General features: G+C 45.6%; 1 protein-coding gene across 11 annotated transcripts in view; it reads right to left on the bottom strand.

Moving 5' to 3' along the window:
• LOC138569691 (GATOR1 complex protein NPRL3-like) overlaps positions 1-19,035 on the bottom strand; it is a 247,575-nt gene extending 228,540 nt beyond the window's left edge. For 6 of the 11 annotated variants that reach the window (XM_069647883.1, XM_069647892.1, XM_069647882.1 and 3 more), the window contains exon 1: positions 18,781-19,035. Coding sequence is in view for 7 of the 11 variants with exons in the window: in XM_069647892.1 (XP_069503993.1) it covers positions 18,781-18,898 (118 nt within the window). In the remaining 4 variants the exon portion in view is untranslated. The remainder of the gene's footprint in view (positions 1-18,780) is intronic. The other 5 variants (XM_069647885.1, XM_069647884.1, XM_069647890.1 and 2 more) reach the window with 1 other exon arrangement.
• Positions 19,036-19,730: the final 695 nt, after the last annotated feature.

The following is a 19,730-nucleotide window of genomic DNA, read 5'->3' as shown; positions in this document are numbered from 1 at the left end:
GCAGGTCTCTCACCGATTTGGAACGTATTTTTGCCAGCGGTTTGGGTAAACGGTCTTGCAGAAGCAGATACAGGGAAGAGACCAAGCCGCAGCTCTCACTAGCCGACAAAATATATCCCAGGCCTGTGTCACTCTCAGGTTCCACCCGGAATTCATGCCATATACTCCTGAACACCCTACGCAATCCAAGGTATCACAACCATTGCATAGACTTCTGTTGTTAGTGTTCAGGAATATCTACTGCAGTTATATAAATTCCATTCTGGTGCATACTTCCCAATACACTGAACCCACCTCGCATCCAACTCCGCCTAGTATGTGTGTCCACCAGAGGCAACGCCAGTGCGCAGTTCCAAAGTGGGAAGCCACTATGGTACAGATCGGACACCCGTAGTATCTTCCACAGCCTACATCAAGCCAGTAATGTCATGCCTGCCTGATCAAATGAACAGTTGTCTGCAAATGGGACAGGTAAGACCAATGATCAAAGGCCTCTGTCTCCGGCAGAGTACCTCTCGACCTCGACAAGCGAAGCGGGTGAGCTCTCTGTGAACCAGTACGATGCATATTGTGCTTGTGCCACTATCCAATATAATTGAAATTCAGGGGCCGAATTGAAGGCCTTCTGTAAGTCCAGCGCAGCAGCTACTGCCTGGGCCTCTGGATTTATCTGCACCATTTTGTTGAAGAGTTGGCCCAGGTTCAGTATAGTAGATTGGCCAGGGATAAAGCCGATTGATCGGGGAGCACTATAGAGGCCATGTATTGTGACAACCGGTTGGCCAGAATGTTGGCAAATATTTTAACATCTGTATTTATTAATGACAGAGGTCTATAAGAGTCACAATCTTTTGAGGGTTCATTAGGCTTCAACAAAACCATGATAATCACTTCTCTCATGGTGCTTGGAAGCATCTGCAAATCAAGGGCTTTAGTTCACACGTTATGTAAATAAGACATCAGGGATAACTTATGTTTATGAAATGTGTCCATGAGGCCATCTGAGCCAGGGGCTTTCCCAGTTGGGAGATCTTCAATTGGTCAGACTATTTTATCTTGAGATATCGGGAGGTCAAGTTGAGCTTCAGCATGTAGTGACAATTGCGTAAGTGGAAGGCTATCAAGAAACCTGCCGCTACCTTCTCCAGTGCGAATATCCTTATTAGCATATAAATCACAATAAAAAGATGTAAACACTCTATTAACCTCAGCATACGTGGGCACCAAATCTCCAGCCAAATTTTTAATTAGCGGAATACAGCCATGCCCACCCTCTTTCCACACTGTGCCGGCCAGTAAGCTTCCAAGCCCTTTGACCTCCCCATACAGCCTTGCCATTGCCAAAGTATCTAGAAACTTTATTTCTCTCTCAGCATCGTCCCCAAATCTATCCACTGCTTCTTTTATTTGCACAGGTGTAGGTGTTGAGGGGTAGCTGAATGATCTTTCTCCAAATAGTGAAGTTCATCCTCACTATTTATAATGTAAAGTTTCGCCCGCTTGCCTTAACGACCCCCAACTCAGTAGTCATGGTGATAGCCCAAATGTAAGCCCCAAAGGGCTCCCAGAGTGTGCACACCGAGGAACCGATCCCACATTCTCAAAAAAAAAAAGTAGCTGTTCATGCTCTCCCATAGTAGCTGCAAAAGCTACGTCCGACAGTGCTGGTTATCGAAACCACCAGAGACTACGGGGTTTGAGAAGCCTGCTTAGCCACAGAGTGATGCGGACAGGCGTATAATCTGAGTACATTCTGGGTAGCATAGAGATATCTGTGACCCCGCCAAGAAGCACATCTGAAATAAGCCAAATAACAATAACAGAGTAGGAGTTGTGGACAGAGGAGTAGAAGGAAAATGATTGGGTGCTAGTGTTCAGCATTTGCCAGACATCAACCAGATGCAGGTGATCCATCGCCTCACGTATGACCGGTGCATCTTTAATAAGGGATTTATCACCCTGAGTAGACCTGTCCTGGTGCACATTGAGGATGGTATTAAAATCCTCATCCAATAAGGTTTCAGAGGACAACTAGCTACCATGTTGGTAATTTCAGCGTAATACTTAGGGTCAGCTACATTTGGGCCATACACGTTCAGAAATATACTTCCACTCCCAGCCAGGGACCCATAAACCAAAACATAACGCCCCAGTGGGTCAATAAGGACTTTCCTATGTTGGAATGGCAAGGACCTGTGTATAAGTATCATAACATCCCTGGATTGTGAGGAGTATGTGGTGTAAAACCTGTTCTTGCCAGGAAATGTGTCTACTGCAAATATAGGACTTTGACTATGTCGTTCAAAATCGAGAAGTAATCTCACCCTTTTAACCGAGTTCCGAAGCCCCCGCACATTCTAACTCATGCACAGGATATCACCCATCACAGATAGCGGGTAAACATAGCTTTAACCCCTACAATGGAATAGCGACACCCAATATATCTTCAATCTCCCTATACAGAGTACCCTCCAACAAGCATATAATCAAAAACAAGGCCAAGTGCATTTTAACCCTTCCGCCCCCCACCCTCATCTCCCACACAACTGGGAGATGAGGGTGGGCGGCGACTTTAAACACCATTCCCAACCACATTGCATGGGGTGGTTGATGCACGAGAGCAGACCCGGGCTAAACAACAGTACTTTAGAAGTATGAAAAACTGAATATTCAATTAAGGCACATATCCAATTAAGTCTTTAGGATAAGGCATCTTATAGGGTGCAGTATCTTTGCACTGCCGTGTTTCACAGCCAGGTAGCCAGTCGAAATGTCACAGCCTGAAGGCATCACTCTGCATACAAGGTTGTCCTTTGTAATGAACAACCGTCAAGAGCCGGGCGCGTCATGGCACAAATGTATTCTCGTTGAGGAATTTCATCACCTCTTCTTTACCGCCAAAAAAAGATCTGCTCTCCTGTTGAATCACCACTCAGAAAATCGGGGTAAATATGTATCTTATTGGAGCCCATCATAAAATCTCCTTTCTCTCAGGCAGCATGCAGAATGGCGTCCCTGTCACGATAATTAAGTATTAAGGCTATTATCGGCCGCGGTGGAGCTCCCGGTTTCGACGCTTAAGATCTATTAACGCGTTCCACTGCGAATTATGGCAAGAACCTCGGGTTACTGTAAGGAAGGCATGGTATCAAGAACAGACAGACACAAGTGATTACAGTTCATGGGTAAGTGTGCTTATTAAACTGTATAATGAGTGAGATAAACACCTAATCTAAACCTAAATCCAAAATGGGAGCAAGCTACGACCATATTATAATAGACCTGGTGGTGTCTTGTCAAATAAAAGGGCCTATACTAAAAAATAAACTATTGCCAATCTTTACAGCTAATTCCAAAAAGAGTGAGGGATAATATTCACAAGAAAAAGAAAGAAGTGTTCACAAATGATAAATCAGGATGTTATAGCCGAGCATCTGCCTTCCCCACGTTTTTAGCACAGACAAGGCAGGGCCTTTGAGCACAGCACGCTCCTGGGCTTCTCTAGCACAAGCTCACAGTTCCTTTGAACAATATCAGGGCCTTATGTGCCCAAGTCTCTTTCATACAAAAGGTCTCTTGGTTCAAAGGGATGTATTTAAACAAACAAACATGAACAAAATGAGGTTCCTATTGGTAATAGGAACTCCCGTCCCCTGCACACCATTCAATAGTGGAAAGAATCTTTCCAAACAAATCTCAATGATTTTTATAATTTCAAATATTCGTTGTCTCAATATTTTGTAAAGTTTTTTTAGCAACAATCAAGGTAGTCCAGTATTAAATGTAAAATTCAATCAACAGATACAAAATAACCAGTTTCACATGTAAATTTCAAATTATTTCTTTTACTCATTATTAAAAAAAGTATTATTTTCCAAAAAAGTATCATCATTTTCTTGAGTTGTATTCACTCCAAAATAATTCCCAATAAAATAAATTGTTTTCTCAAATAGCAGTTCAACAACATTTTACAAAATTTTCCCACATTTTTTTTTCAAACCAATTCTTTCAAATGAGCTCAACGTGTTTCGAGAGATTTTTTCCTCTCTTCTTCAGGAGCAAGCACTTATTTATCACTGATGTAGTAATCACCAATTTCAACAATTCTTCATTATAAAGAATAACCAATTCTTCCTATTTAAATCAAACCAACTTGTCAAAGTAAAGCATCATTTTCTTTTTTGATACATATATCCACAGGATTTTTCTGTGTCAACTTATTCCGTTGTGAGATTATGGAAACGTCATCTTTTCATGATTCCCCATTCATAGATGGTTTTCTGTAAGTTTCTCTTGTTCACCAATTTGCCATACAGGTCTATTCCGCTTTTGATTCAAATAATCCAAATGGAATCTCGGAAGTAAATAGGCGAATTATTCTTAAAATGGGGTCACATTCTGAAAATGTATGAGTGCGTCATGGTCAAGTCACGTTTTTCTTCCCCGAATTGCGGTCTGCTTCCCGCCGCGTACGTTTCTACCCCCTCTTTTACTTCCTATCGTATCGCTTGGTCACTGCCCATGCGTATACCTATGTTCTATCTTCTGCCGTGCGCGAGCTTGATCCACCTTTCTCCTAGTCAGGAGAACAAACAAAAGTTCCTTCAGTACATTGGATAGTTTCTCTTCACACTAGGATCCCCCTCTGCCGGTCTCCGATCCTTCCCGAAGTACCATAAACCAAAGGTCCTTTCAACAAATCTTCACGTTGGGTGACTAATCTTCACCTCTGGATCTCCCTCAGCCGGGCTTTGATCCTTTTCTCAGTGTTAGCCTCCCTTAGTTGGGTTCACTACGGCCCTTCATTCACCATATCACTACCTGGTAGCATTCAAGATTCTCAATGTCTTTTTAAATGACCATTCACCGTTATCCCTCAGCTGGGTTCACGCTTGTCGACACAATGTTCATGGGTGCATTCCTATTCACCTTGATTCGCAGGCATCCTTCAACCGGGGTTCACTTTTGCCAAATATATCACTGTTCACTTAGTTTCAACACCATGTGGGATTCACTGCCCTTGTCTTTCTCTTGGCATCCCTCCATCGGGTTCACATAGCCATTATTGTGCAGTTTGTGATTTGCTCATTCTCATCAGAAAGCATGGGTTCCCTTCACCTAGCTTTCTTTCAGCATCCCTCTGTCGGGTTCACACTTGCCTTGGTTCACAATGTTCACAATCTCATCAGAGAGCGGTGTTCCCTTCCCCTAGGTTTCTCTCGGGCATCCCTGTTGGGTTCACACTTGCCACAGTTCACCACGTGTCAAAGACTTTCAACTGTACAAGGGATTTTTCTTGACCCTCGTATGACCACTTTCACATTACACACGGCCTCCTTTAAGGCCCCTTGGTCTTTGTAGTTTCGTTAGCAAAATGAATGTTCTCAGTTCAATACTTTCTCTTTCTTTCGGCAGTGGAATACCATATAGAGTCGTTTGAATGGGCACCCACCTTGAGCTGGACCATTCTATGTCTGGTTCCAACTTCACTCACAAAAGACCTCCGTCTATTAACTTCTTTCTGTATATACAAGGTTGCCACTGCAACATGGGGCTCAACACAATCCGGTTCCAGATCACTCGCTTACGACTAACAGGCTGAGTTGACCTCGTTGGCGTTTCCTTTTGTCACTGGAGTCAAGGGCGAAACCACAATGAGAACTGTCTCTCCCTGCCCTGGCAATCAGTGCTGTCGGGTCCCATGTACCGCGGACCTCTGATACGCCACTCACCAGCTGCAACTCCCGTTCTTATGTTTGCTTTCACAGAGGCTTTGCGGGTCTAGCTTGAAAAGGTGAAGGGCAATTCCATCCTGGTCATCCTTTCAAATGTTTCTGCCTTTCTCCTCCTCTTGAACGGCTGGTCTGGTATTGCTGCTTCCTTGTGCGTTCGGCCTTGCTGGAAGTGTGCTTTTGTGCTCCACCTTTTATCGCTGTGGGGAAGGGAAGGCAATGGAAGGGAAGGGGAGGGGAGGGAAGGGAAGGGAAAGGTCAAATGCTTGACTCTGCCTGACCCTTGTGTTGGAACATGTCAGGTAAACAGCCCGGGTGTTGGTCAGTTGTTTTTCTCGGGTAGGAAAGTGTTCAGGTTAGAAAAAGGGGGAAGGGGCAGAACTTCAGAGTATCCTACGAAGTTGGATGCGGAAAAGGTGTTATTTGAAAGGGGGTACTGCTTCTCACCCGTCTGTGTCCCACTTCCACTCCACGAGGACCCCCCATCCAGGTGATCCTCACGCAGTAGTCCACCCCCAGGAATCGGATCCAATAGCGATGGCCGTGTCCTGGCCACCTGGATGACAAATACCCGGGGACTAGTAAGTGAGACACCTTCAGGTTTCTCACATTAACCAGTAACGACATGAGCGTTTCTTCCATGAATTCCTCCAGAGAGTTTTATATAACATTCTCATGCATGTCAATGACTTGAATATTGTCACGACGTAACCAGGATTTGAGCTTGTCATTTTTCTTAGTGACCATCTGGACTTAATTTGTCAGCTTCGCAAGCTCATTTTTCAAAATGGAGACAAAATCTTCTACCATACCTACTCTGGACTCAGTCTCTGTCAGTCTCTCATCAGTTTTCTCGAAGCGCGACTTAATGTGTCCAATAGTTCCTGTGATGTTATTCGGCCTGTTATTTATAGCAGAAAACCCATCTTGCATTCAGGCAATTATACGCTAGGCTTCTGTGGGCTAATTCAATTCAGCGGCAGCGCCCACATCTGTAGTATCACTAGTGACGTCAGGCGCTTTTGAGGAGGTCTTAGTATACGTGTTAATCGAGCTCTGCTTCTTACCATTTCCCTTTGTCATGCTGCCAGTAGGCATGCGGTGTCCCTTAATGGCAGATGGTCTATAATTATAAAATCAAGTGTGTGCCACAGAGAAACAGATAGATTAAGCCTTACTGCTCCAGGGGTCTCTATGTACTTTCCAAACGGCAGATCCGGTCTGCTCCGCAGATGAGGTATAAACGGCAATTACCAATATGCACATTCGCAACTGGTTCTCATGTAATGCCTTCAACCAACTCAGAGTCACAGGAGCCCGATAGTCGGTGCTTGTGGTGACGGTAGAACCCTCACTCCGTGCACCACAGCCCCCCCCTAACCCCCAGAGGCTGTATTGAGCATCTGGGATAGTTTCAAGATCTCCAGAGAAAGCACCTCGCAGGAGCGCATGACCCACTGGTTTCAGAGAGAGATGTATCGAGGCAAGTACGACTCACTCCCCCACTGACTACAGAGACTACAGAGAGCAGGCACTCCGGTTCACACTGTCCTGAAATCACTGTCTGTCGCAGTACCACCTTGTTTCAGCAATCTAAACGTCTCAGGCTATGCAGCACACAAACCCCGTAAGATGGCATAGCTCCAGCATGTAACCAAACGTCCCATCAGTGCCGCTCCCTCTTCACTCCCCTTCCGAGTGTACGCACTTAGTGTTTCACAGCCGCCATGGCGATGCTACCAAGTACCGCCACATGAAGGATAATGTTGCAGCCGCTCAAGCCAAGGGCCAGTATCGTCGCTTTTGCCCTCGTCTTGGGCCCCTCAGCTACGCTGATGTGACCATGCTGGCGGGATTCACATGGTGGTTGCCCTCTTCGGATTCAGGCCCGGTGGTTCGCTGCAGCTACGGCTGCCCAGACCTCCCCGCCCAGGCAATTCTGCAGGTTCATTAGTGGAACAAAAGGATGCCGACACATTCCGGCACCTGAGAGAGAGCGCTGGAGCTAGTTCAGTAGATATGTGGGCATAATAATAAAGTTGAAAGCTCTGGGTCGCTGGCTAAAGCAGAGCGGCCATCTTGAAACACACGCAACAAATCCTCCTCATGCCCCCTATGAAAAGAGAGCTTCTTGTTTAGGACACTGTGCAAAAGCATCAAGGACAAGATAGAATTTCAACTGTGATTATGCCAAGGGCATCTAGAGGTGGGCATCTCCAGCTTCTAAACATAAGTATCTTTAGAAATAAAATGGGCATTCACCAACTACATAAAAGACTAATCAATTAAGCTTGAAACTATGTGCGTTTATTTGCCTTTCAGGATTAGAAGATGATTTAAAAAAAGAAAAACAGTAATCTCTGTATTAGGTCAAATATTGTGACAATTCTAACAGCAATTGATGTACCTGCCTCAACTACGCGAGTCTCGGCATAACATACTGCAGAATGCACAGGACACCTGTATCTCTTGTTTACATAAAGAGTTCAAGTCTGAAGTGTCTGGCACCTCACCAGATAGCAACTTCACGGAAATATACCAATATGTATGTGGTGTAAAGGGGGTTGGAGAAAAAAATAAACTCACCATTTTCTGCCGTCGGACTTCTGGGGGTCGCAGTAATCACACAGATCCCAACTTCACTCTTTGTTACACACATGTCGAAAGATTATAAGGCGTTCTGGGGTTTATGGCCAGCTAAGCAAACCGTGTATAAAAGAAGCCCCATGAATAAAAAGAGGGGTTAGAAAGGAGAGATCTAGATATGAAGAGGAGAGTTGAGGCTGTAGGCATTCAATAGAGATACTAACGCCAAATTCTGCAGACAAAAGGGACCAGAAAACACATGCTTATAAATTGATATCTCACTAAATATTGAAATGCTACTTTTGCCACATATGCTTTTCATTTTGGGTTATTTTTCATGAATGAATGCACAAAAATGTTCACAGTATAACATGCAGCTGTTATTTTTTACCCAATGAAGGCTCGTTAGTAATTCGATGCCAGGACCGTGAGGAGAGTATTACGCCCGTCAAACTTTACTGAAACTTGTAGCAGCAAAACAAAACAACTTTAAAAAGCATATTTCCCAGCGGGCCACAGTGCTTTGGTTCTTTACATTGACATTCCCACAAGATCAATTGATCCATCAGCCCAATACTGAAGGTTGTGTCCCTGGAGACCACCCTTCCTGTCTCTGACACATCATGTTTCTTTGCTGCTGTTTCATCACATATGTCATGTATTTCTTGCTCTAGGAATTTCCGTTGTTTATTAAGGTTTATGGCCATTGTTGTTGTGTTGGGAGACATGGTATTTCACTGTGCTAAAAGATAGGTTTGGATGCTAACCTGTGTGTTTTTTGTGGGCCTTTCAAAGCCGCCTTTGGACGGCATGCATGCGGCCACCATATCATGCAAGAAGTTGAGAATATCTGATCTACCAATACAACGCATAAACTGTTGAGATTTCCCACAACCACTGACCTGGATGAAATGCAAAACCCCATATCATCTGAATGCACCCAGTGCTGCGGGTAGTAGATTACATGGACTTGTGTGCCCGCTGGAACCTGGACAAAAAAGTCATAGATAGAACAAGCCTCAGGGCTACACTGTCTGGTAAGACAGCAGTCACCCCTGATATGTATTCCTGCATACTTGCCTTCATATCCTGGAGACACCAGGACCCATAGAAGGGAATGGACAGCCCCTGGCACACGCGCCAAGATAAAACTACTGGATATAATGGTGACCCCTGGCAAAGCTATGGATCTCTTGGAGAGGTCCTCAATGAGCTGTATGCTTTCTAGGCAATGCCAACAGCGGAGGTGCTTACTCCTTCAAATAGATTCCAAGCTCAGAGAATTAGCTTCCTCCAAGGTGGGAGTGGTTACCAACAGGCTCCTCTAAAGCAATACACTCTCCAAGGACCTGGGGATGTTTTTTTCATACATTCACCACCTTGAAAAAAAATAAAATAAACAATCCTCCATTGAGAAGGCGTTTGCCTCCAACATTTCCGGAAGGGACGTATGCAGCAGGGGCTACTTGTGCAGCCAAATTCAATATAATTCGTCCAGCTCCGATAGAAGTAGATGTGGTTCGCAATACTGGGATAGTCGCCCTCAGGATTCCTTCTTACTGTCCTATGGTTGTGGAAGCAGATGATGCTTCAGGACGACCTGGAGACATCCTGCCAACAGCAAAGATGAGAGTAGCCTTATATTTCCAGTCTCCAGTGGGCACTGTACAGCACTCTTTGTGCACAGCTTGGGGAGAGTTTTATAAGATGACTGGGTACCATTCAGGGTTCATTCTGGAATTTTGTGGAGTACCTGTTTGGCAATAGCAACCGTGTCTCATTCAAGTTACCTGTGAAGAAGTGGAACTGCTGCATAAGGAAGAGTGCAATGAGGAAAGCGCACCGATATTCAAATAGATTTTTGAGCAACCTCTCCTTAGTGCACAGAAAAGAGAAGATCTTCCTGGTAATACATTAGTGGGAGCTTGCCAGCTGGGTGATCTACCATTATTTCAAGATTGATGTTATCCATATGCTCAGAGACATCTTGCAAGAAGGGGGCCGATTGGTGTGGTTAGATTTGCAGGATGGCTAACTCCCAATCCCCAACTTCCCCGTGCAGAGGAAATTCAAGCATTTCTTCTGGGACGACCAATGCTGGGAATGCAGAAGCTCGCCTTTTGGGCTGTTCTCAACCACTTTGCCATTTATTAAACACTTGGTAGTGGTGGTGTCTCTCAGGGAGCAGGGATCGGATGATAGTATATCTTGACAACATGAAAATCATGTCCCTAAAAATATCAACATACCCTGATAGGACCTGTTCAGTTATCAGTGGATGTTCTCCAGGATGAGGATTGTAAATAAACCGGCAGAAATCAGGAGGAGACTCCTTCTTGCAGCCTGGAATATCTAGGGTTCCTAGTGGACACAATGTCAGCGGCACTCCAGTCCCGTAATGTGACATCAGTGAAGAGGAGGGTCAAGGGGAGAAGTTCCTCAGGGAGTTGGCCAAGCTGGTGGGAATCGGAGCTTCGTCTATCCATGCCATTTTTCCAAGCCATCTGGTCACAAATTTGTGTATGGAGATCCCATATGCAAATATCCTTTAGTTTTTCTTTCTGTTAAAAGGCGGATGCTTCTTCCGACCGCTGACTTCAAATTATTGGTTGTGCTGAAAATCCTTGATAGTTGGGGTGACAATTCAGAACACTCTCTGAAAACCATATCCGGTACGCTGGCGATGCATCTTTGTCTCCTCTCTTGTAAACATGTCTCATATGTCAGAGCTCAGGACATTTAACACAGTTTATTCCTCAGAGAGGGTCACTTCTACTGTTTCCAGGCGGACCAAAATGTGAATACATTGCGTGTCCTATCCTACCTTTCCTGAGCATCCAAACCTTTGGGTTGTGTGGTGCTTCAAAGAATACAAACGTGTTAAATAGGTACAGGCAACTCTTGATTACACCGTCCCTTTTGCACAGTTTCCACACCAAGCGTGGCAAGATGTATGTGCTTGGTCATGGATAAGCCGGTGTTGGCGCGTCAGTCTTCTGCGCCCACTTGGCACCGGCCATGCAGATAGCCCAAAGGTCGGGGGACTCAGTTTATAATTCAAGCCTATTAAGGAAGTGGCTTTGTTGGCGTAAGTAAGCTTTGAGCTGGCATAAGACTTGCTTCTGCATCTTGCCTTTGAATATAGATTCCCCATACTTAGTACAGGGCAGTGCCTATTGACTGTTATCATTACTGTTCAATTATCACTACCTTTACCGCAGCCTGATATTGTCCTCATCTTTCTTTCAGGATCTGAACCGAAGACTTCTTTGTGGAGGCGCTTTTCCACGCTGGGCTGCAGTTTTGTTCAGGTGCCGTGGCTCCCTGGGTTTCTTGTTTTCGATCAGGTCTACAGTGGCGGGATAGTCCTTCATGGTTTGGCTGGGCATCTCTGTGGTGGCCATCGTTACCTCTGGCCGACGTGAGGCATACCAAGGAAAGAATGTATCAAAAAGGAGTTAAGGTCTCCAGGGACAGACCTTTCACGATTGGTCAGACAGATCATGTGACTCCATGCAAATGTCAATGGAAAGAGAAACTACCAAAGCTCCAAGACTTGCTGGGAAATGTATTTTGTTTTAAATCGTTCTGTTGCTAAAAGCTACAGTAAAGTTTGAGAAGCATAAAAATCACTTCCGCTGCCTTAGTAGAATCAGTACTCTGCTGTACCAAGTCAGTCTGGGGAATCTATTTTGTGTAATTACTTGTAGCTGAGTAAAGACGGTTACATATGCAAGAAAAGAATACACTTTGCTACTTTTGAAGGAGGAACGGATTAAACCAATTTGGCAACTCAAGAAGTATATGCAACAGAATGGGAAACTGTACTATTTCAGTGAACAGAACGTAAATACGTGGATTTCCTCATCATTATAAATCAGTGACACTGAAGAACGAGGAATACAAATGCCTATATCTTTGTAATAAACTAGAAAAACACATTTTAGGGTGGCTTTTATCACAAAAGAAACTGTCAATTATATGCTCGTGTTCACCCGGATTTTAAAAAGGGGTGGTGTGGTAAATCAAGGCGTTAAAGCAGTGCAGAATGCTTTCAATTACCGGCACTGGCAAGGCAAAGGAGAACGGGCAGAGATAAGATCTGTTTCAATCGATTCCTGTGGAATCCACCTCAGCTTTCCACCTGCTCAAGACCAGATAGATTGGATAGAAATACATGAATAAATGCTGCCTGCAAAGCGAAGTTCGCAGGCAGCATTTATTTGTTCAAAAGACAGAGAAAAATGGAAAAGGAAAGGCACGTTTGCCTTGGAATTAACATGTCATAAAATGACCCTAGTTGCCTCATATTGTTTTTCAATGGCAAATAAATTAGACTTCGCATTACTTCTATAAATAAGTGAAGATGCAGATCGGTTTACACCCTGCACTTCTCTAGAAATAAGGAGACTCACTAGAATACTGGTGTTATGCTAAAGTTTGTACAAGGTAAATGTGTGGGGGCATTGTTGCTGCTTAGAACGAGACACCTCCTCTAAACGGCGTGTGATTGAACGCAATGCTATCATCTGCCGACGACTGCATCCTCGGTAGCTCCAGATAGATTGCCTTTCCCTGGGGTGGACAGGTTTGCCCCCAAAAGGGTGAAACTACACAGATTACACCACACTCTAAACAAATCTGAAGCCTTTGACATTAAATTGACAGCAGAGCCAACCAATAGCAACAAGCAACGCACAGAATGTTCACTTTTCAATACATCAAAAGACCTGAATGCTACAAAACGGTGGATAGAAGATACATCACTAAGCGGATGTGTATTATATTCACGCACATTTCCCGTCTGCCCTTACCAAAAGCATTAGGTTTTCGCTATTCTAGTAGCCGAATCTGAAATGTCATGGTATATATGAAAGATAACCTCTTTTGATGGCCAACATAGCTTCAAACAGGTGCTTAAGTATCCTTGATGACAGCCATATCTGGCTACGCATACACCACCCTCTGGGATGTACGTAAGAACGTGTCCCAAAAGATCAAATTACAAAATTAAGGCACCCACTTGTCCACATTTTGTAATTCGATCTTTTAGGATTGTACCCGTTTGTCCCCCGCACTGCCTTTAATGCATGCAGTGGACACCCCCGCAATCCCTGCTCCCCTGTCCAGTATTATGGACTTCGATCGCATCTACTATGCCGAATGCACACTAAACGCGCATTCAGCTTTTTAGATTCAATCTTTTCGTCCATTCTCATCCTCTTAACTGTTTTATTAGAACCATTTTTGATCTTGTCATTAATTTCCTGGGTGTTAGTCTGAGCAGTGCATTGTGGTTCCATAACTTAACTGGCAAATTTCTTTGGTTTTCAGATTTTGCACTACAACCATAACGTCCCTTTACCTATGTTTTTGCCTGAATTTCAAAGGTTTTTATAACTAAAGATTCTGAGCAGCACATGTTGGGGATGAAACTCACGGATAAATTGCCTAGGGCATGAGTCTCAACCATGACCCCAGCGTCACCAAATCACCCGCAATAGCCACGGGTCCTGGCCTGCAGACTGTTGTAGCTGGTACAAAACAACAATGGGACCAGGGGTCACTGTCCACTGCATATGGCCATGGCCTGTGGCCACCAACCCTGAGGCATGGGCTTCAGAAATGTTGCTGGTCCTGCAAAGAAACCACAGCAGATTGAACCTGGCCTGCAGCCGGACCCAGTGGCCACTATAGCCCAACTGTGGGGCTCTGGCCTCTGTTCATGACTTGCAGCCATGGCCAGTGTCCACTCATCCTGAACCGTGAGATTCAGCCAAGTTGTCTGCCCCTTGAATCAACCCACAGTAAACTTTGGCCATGGTCTGTAGCCTGGCCCATTGTCCCTATTCCTCAATAATGGAACCGTGGGTCACTGTTCATGGCTTGCAGCCATGGCCAGTGGCCACAATCCCTTGGATGTGGGCTTCATCCATGGTGCAGAGCCCTGCTAGCCATCTCAGAGCAGACATTGTTCATTGCCGGATGCCAAGCTCCAGCTCACCTTAACCCCATAACCCCTCCCTTGGTGGCCATGGGCAACCACAGCCTGTGTTCATGAATTGTAGTCATGACCACTGGCCACACACCCTGCAACATGAAATTCAGCCAAGTTGCCTGCCCCACCAATCAACCCACAGTAAACATTTGCCAGTGGCCACAATCCCCAAAGCATGGACTTCATCCATGTTGCAGGCTCCGCTAGCCATCTAGAGTAGGCATTGGGCATTGCTGGAGGCCAGGCCCAGTGTTGCCTGACCCATGAATCACCCCAAAGTAAACACTGGTCATATTCCTCAATAATGGGACTGTGGGCCACTGAGTCATGGTCATTAGGCACAATACCTGGTGCATGGGCTTCCGCCATGTTGCAGGCCCTGCAGGCCATCCCAGAGTAGACATTGGACATTGCTGAAGGGTAGGCCCAGTGCCCACTTTAACCCCTTAGGCAAGTCTATTGTTATGTTTTTGAATTTTTTTACAGTAATGTTTGCAGACTATGGGCACAGTTTGCAAATCCATCATGGTGTTGGTTGCAAACTTTTGGATGCACCTCACGTTGCAAAAGGTTTGACTCACATCACGTTTCTCAATTGACCAAACAACGCCTGCGTACAATGTCTGCGGATATCATGCAGCCCTCGGATTGGTCCACAGACGTCAGCGGACACCGAATCAGGAAGTGAGTCTCAGAGACAGATATATTTTTTTTAACCAACTTTTGGGGAATTTGTTAAAAAACATGGCGCTCCTCACGCAGGTTTGGTGAAATCTGTCCAGCAGATCGGGCTGTAGCCGCAAGAGTAAAAATAAAATGTCCCGTTCAAATATATCTGAATTTCGAAAAGATGGGAACCCCCGTACAACTTTACCCCATTTGACCACAACAAACTTTGCAACAAAAAAAATTCTGAGTTGGGAGTATATTTTTTTGCAACATTTTGTGGGGATTCATCAAATAGTGCCAAAGTTATAAGCCACCCGAAAACTGATCTTCCTATGGGAAGGCCAACTTAACCAGGACTACAGGGTATATACACACTGTGACGAATTCCAGGGTATCGTTGTTACTTCCATGGGAGGGAGCCCCTTTCCATGAGGCCAGGGAGGTGAGGCCGCTACCCAGTAGTCCTTCTGGGGGTGGTACTCAGTGGGTGGATCTCATAGGAAGGGAAAGCCTGTGGGACCAGTGATGATCCCCTTCGGAGAAGGCAGTATCTGTGAGGAATTCAACCATCTGCACGGGGAGTGTGCACTCGCCTGGGCTGTTTTTATATTTTTTTTAAAGAAATGGAATGTTGGTAGCTAAACCTCCAGGAAATGTGTGGGGCTAATCCGTACACATTTGCCAATGCTCACTGCACAACAAACACATAGTCAAGTGTACTCTGGGCGGCACAGCCTACCGGCACCGTCCTCCTGTCATGTTCAGCTGGAATGTGACAGCCACGGGTACATCAGAGCCTTTCAAGAAGGGAGAATGTGACACTTTCCTCCAGCCATGGCCAGCCTAATTAAAATATCAAAGGCTCCATGGACCCACTGTGCCTATTGTTAAATTCTGTGTGGTGGCAGTGCATACTGATGAAAGTTAATTGAAGTAGGGCTGCAAAGAGGTCTGTTCACAGAACTAACAAAGGGCAGGAAAGCCCCAACACCTTTTTGATATGCAATGTGTCAGCTTGAAGCTAGCTCCCACCCCTCTGTATAAAGGGAAGTGAAGGTCATGTCTGGGACAACTGTTTACAGTAGGCAACCCCTGCAGGGAATCCCCTTTCAGAAGGAAGAAGTATGTGATTTGATGGGAGACAGAAAGTCTGTTCTCGCCACAAACTTCGAGGAGTCACAGAGAGCTCAATTAACCAGAGAGACACGTTGATCCACAACAGACAGGAGGATGGGTAGGACTTAGTAGTACAATTGTCACCCCTTGCCTTTCCTGTTGCAAAGCACTCTGGTCATGACCTCACGCATAACAGAAGATTGTTGGTGGGGACCCAGTTTTGGTTTATTAAGGTAGGCTTAGCCTGCACCAATCACTGGGGCTCATTTGTCTTTAAAAGAGGATTGAGACCCTCTTTTGCCAGATCATCTGACGACTTCGAAAGGAGTAAGAAGGACTCATTTGGACCCTGGCTGAAGGTACAGTCTCCTTACAGCTTCTGCCAGTGAAGGAAGGTCAGGATTGCCAAGAGGGAAGCAAGATCCCTCCCCTAAACATCTCCCAGGGAACAGAGGGAGATACCGGACTCAGAGGACCCGTCCAGCAGCTCCAGAACCGGTACCCAGCCCGCACACAGTGTGCCCCGCTAGGTTCTGCCAGCAAGGTTCCTAGGTGGGGAGTGCCAGAGATTCTCTGAACATAGGACAAGGCTGTTGCCTGCAAACACTCTCCCTCAGCTTTGGGCCGTCCACCTTAAAGGATGACACAAGCCCTGCGAAGAAGCTAGGAGTGCAACAAAAAGCATCAACCAGCGTCCATCTTTTAGAGACAGTCGAGCCCTCGAACTGTGACCGGCTGCACCACTGACCCAATCGCTGCAGTCACTAAAGTCATCCAAGACGCCGCGACATGCATTCCAGATCGGCCAACCAGCACAGAGATAACAATTCTTGACCCTGAGCCGCTATGTAAGCCAGCCTGCAGCCATCCATCCAGCCTCGCTTGCTGAACTGCCTGTCGCCTGATGCCCGCAGCTGTCTACCATCTTGAACTCTGTTGCAGGAGCTGCAAAGGATCCTGGAACCGACTCGATGCTGTCAAGCATCAAGATCATCTCAAGCCCCAGGTACATTGTGGTTCTGTCCCCCTGGGCCTTCTCCAATGGCCCATAGTGACATTTACGACCCCATGCTCCCTTGGTGCTAAAACCAAATAACCTTGAATAGTTAAGACTGAATGCTTTACCGACTACCCTCCTATCACTACTTCATCCCTTTCCTTTGTGAAACTGTCTGTCCTTGGTGTTCTTTTACAGGGTGGGCTGTATTTTGTAGTGTGCTAGAACTGTCTGTTGTAAAAATAATAAAGTAAATATTTTTATACAGCCTTGACTGGACAGTCCCTTTTATCAATGGGTAATAATTGTATTTTCGCTGTGTTGCAACTAACCAACGATCCACGACCTTGCAGAGATAAGCCTGCAGTTCATCCACGTCGCCAAAATTGGACAAGGCGATTTATAATTTACTTGTTTCCAATCTGTTTGTATCCCTTCTGGTGTACTAGAGGTGTGGGGCTGATTGATGGTTTAGAAATCGATATTCATCTCTGGACCTCCTTCCTGTAACCCCACTCAGTACCGTGTAATTACCCAAACCTCTATTTGTGTAGAGTTGAGGAAGCTAAGTCCCAAGAAAATACTTAGACGAAGAAGAGTACTACTGAAATGTATGATGATCATCAGTCCAGTATTGAAACAAGGAAGGACAGAGCAATGAGGAATACCTACAAGAACCAGGATGGGCAGTCCAGTTGGTGGAGACTGCCTATTGGATATCCCAAGTACAAAATAGAAGGGCAAACCCATTTGTCAAGCCTGCCCCAGAGGAACCGAGAGCAGAGTATGAATGCTGCAGATGGAGGGACTCTGTAAGAAGCCGAGAGCCAGGAAGATAGCAGAGCGGAGCCGCTGTCTAAAAGGGTTCTGCCAAGAACCGGCAGACCGTGAGAAACCGAAAACAAACCAAGTGCGCAGAAGACTTGGGATGCCTCCTGGAGTGAAGCTGCGCAGCCTTAGCTGGGGGAGGCGAACTAGCGATGCGGACAAGTGCTAGAGTGGAGAGAAGAGGATTGGAAGGTCACCCAGAGAGTCGGTGGAGCACAAGCGGGATGCCACGAACCCAGAGCCCAGACACAAAGTACGGGTGCTACCTGGGTCCACGAGAGGAGCTGAGAACAGCATGAAGGAAACCTAGAAAAGGTTGGGGACACATACTTGTTGTAGATGTTTAGACTGGTAAATATGTTCTGCCATGTAGAGACTTGTTTTCTTAGAATAGTGTGACCAATTAAAACAGCAGAGCCCAACTTCCATTGTTCACTCAAAAGGGTTTCTCACTGAATCACAATAATCCATGTTTCAAATTTAAATTTCTGGACACACCTATTTTCCCATAATGCTATTTGCTTTCATGCAAATCGCCAGGATTGGGATCTATGAAGAGATACTGTATTGCCAGGGACTATGACCCTTGGGCCCGCCCCCTCGTCCACACGGCCCCGTCAAGGATGAGAGGGTTCCCCCAGTAAATTGTTTCCATTTCCAGGACCGAGTCGGATATCATTACTACGTCCTTGTTGACAAAGGACTGGGAGTAGCGAAGGCAAAGGCCGTAATAAAGATTACCCTTCAGGCATAGACAATGCTGTAAACAGTGTGCCTGCTATCACGAGGGTAGCTATCTGGGATCCCTGTCCTGCCTGCTACACTGGAAAAGCCTGCACCTCGCTGTCACTTACTTGTCTGGGAAGCTGGATGCTCTGCAGATTTCTGAAATGGGAACCTAAACAGCAGTTTGTTGCCCCTGCTCCCAGAGCTCACCAGAATGACGCTGATGGGGCTGCTGTTTTCCCCCATCCCTGAAGGCTGGGGGTGGCAGAGCTTCTGGGCAACAACGTGCGCTGCCTTGACAGCTCTGCACGCAGCGATAGCGGAAACCAGTGTTCCTCATCAACAGCACCCTGCTAGGAAACCCAAGGCCAGCCTCTGGGGAAAGAAGCCCAAAGCAAGCCCCGCCCTTTAAACGACGCGTGTGGGCTAAATAAATACTAAACGCCGACGACCGGCAGATAAGAAAGTCTGCTGCACAAAAGAAAAAAAAAAAGAAGAAAATGGGTGGGTTTAAAAAAATTAAAAAACACATACACATGCACCTCCATTTACAATAATCAAAGCATCATGTTATCGTAAATAGAGAGTTGACTCTCTTCTTTGCAACATTGTCTACTTTGCAATAAATGTTATGTTCATATAACTAAAGCGCGCAGCTGTCTTTCTCCGAGACACGAGTGGGAGGTCGGTTCGCCGATCATTTAATCAAGCTATATTTTCCTTCTTTTACTTCACATCCGTGGTTCTCCGCTTCGTGTTGCGCTCCTTGGTTCTGAAACATACATTCCTCGAGCGCTTTCTCAATGTTGTAACGAATCAGACTAGCTACATTTATCTGACCCTTTCACTTGGTTTTCTTGTCATGACTCGTGTACAGAGCATCCAATCAGGAAATTACCTTATTGGTAGTTGTGTTAGAACTAAAACAGCAACTTCCAACGACACAGTGGTAGCCATGTTAGGTGTGTGAAATATAAAGAATTACGTCCACGTCCCTCTTCCTCGTCCCAGTACTTATTTTGAGCCCCCGCATCCACTCACAGAAACCTTTCCTAACTTTACACCCTCCCCCTCGCCC

Source organism: Ambystoma mexicanum, chromosome 2q (assembly GCF_040938575.1).
Source record: "Ambystoma mexicanum isolate Mex_15411 chromosome 2q, UKY_AmexF1_1, whole genome shotgun sequence".
In the NCBI taxonomy this organism is placed as follows: Eukaryota; Metazoa; Chordata; class Amphibia; order Caudata; family Ambystomatidae; genus Ambystoma; species Ambystoma mexicanum.
Note: the sequence above shows the minus strand (reverse complement) of the source record. Positions and strands in the feature narration are given on the sequence as shown.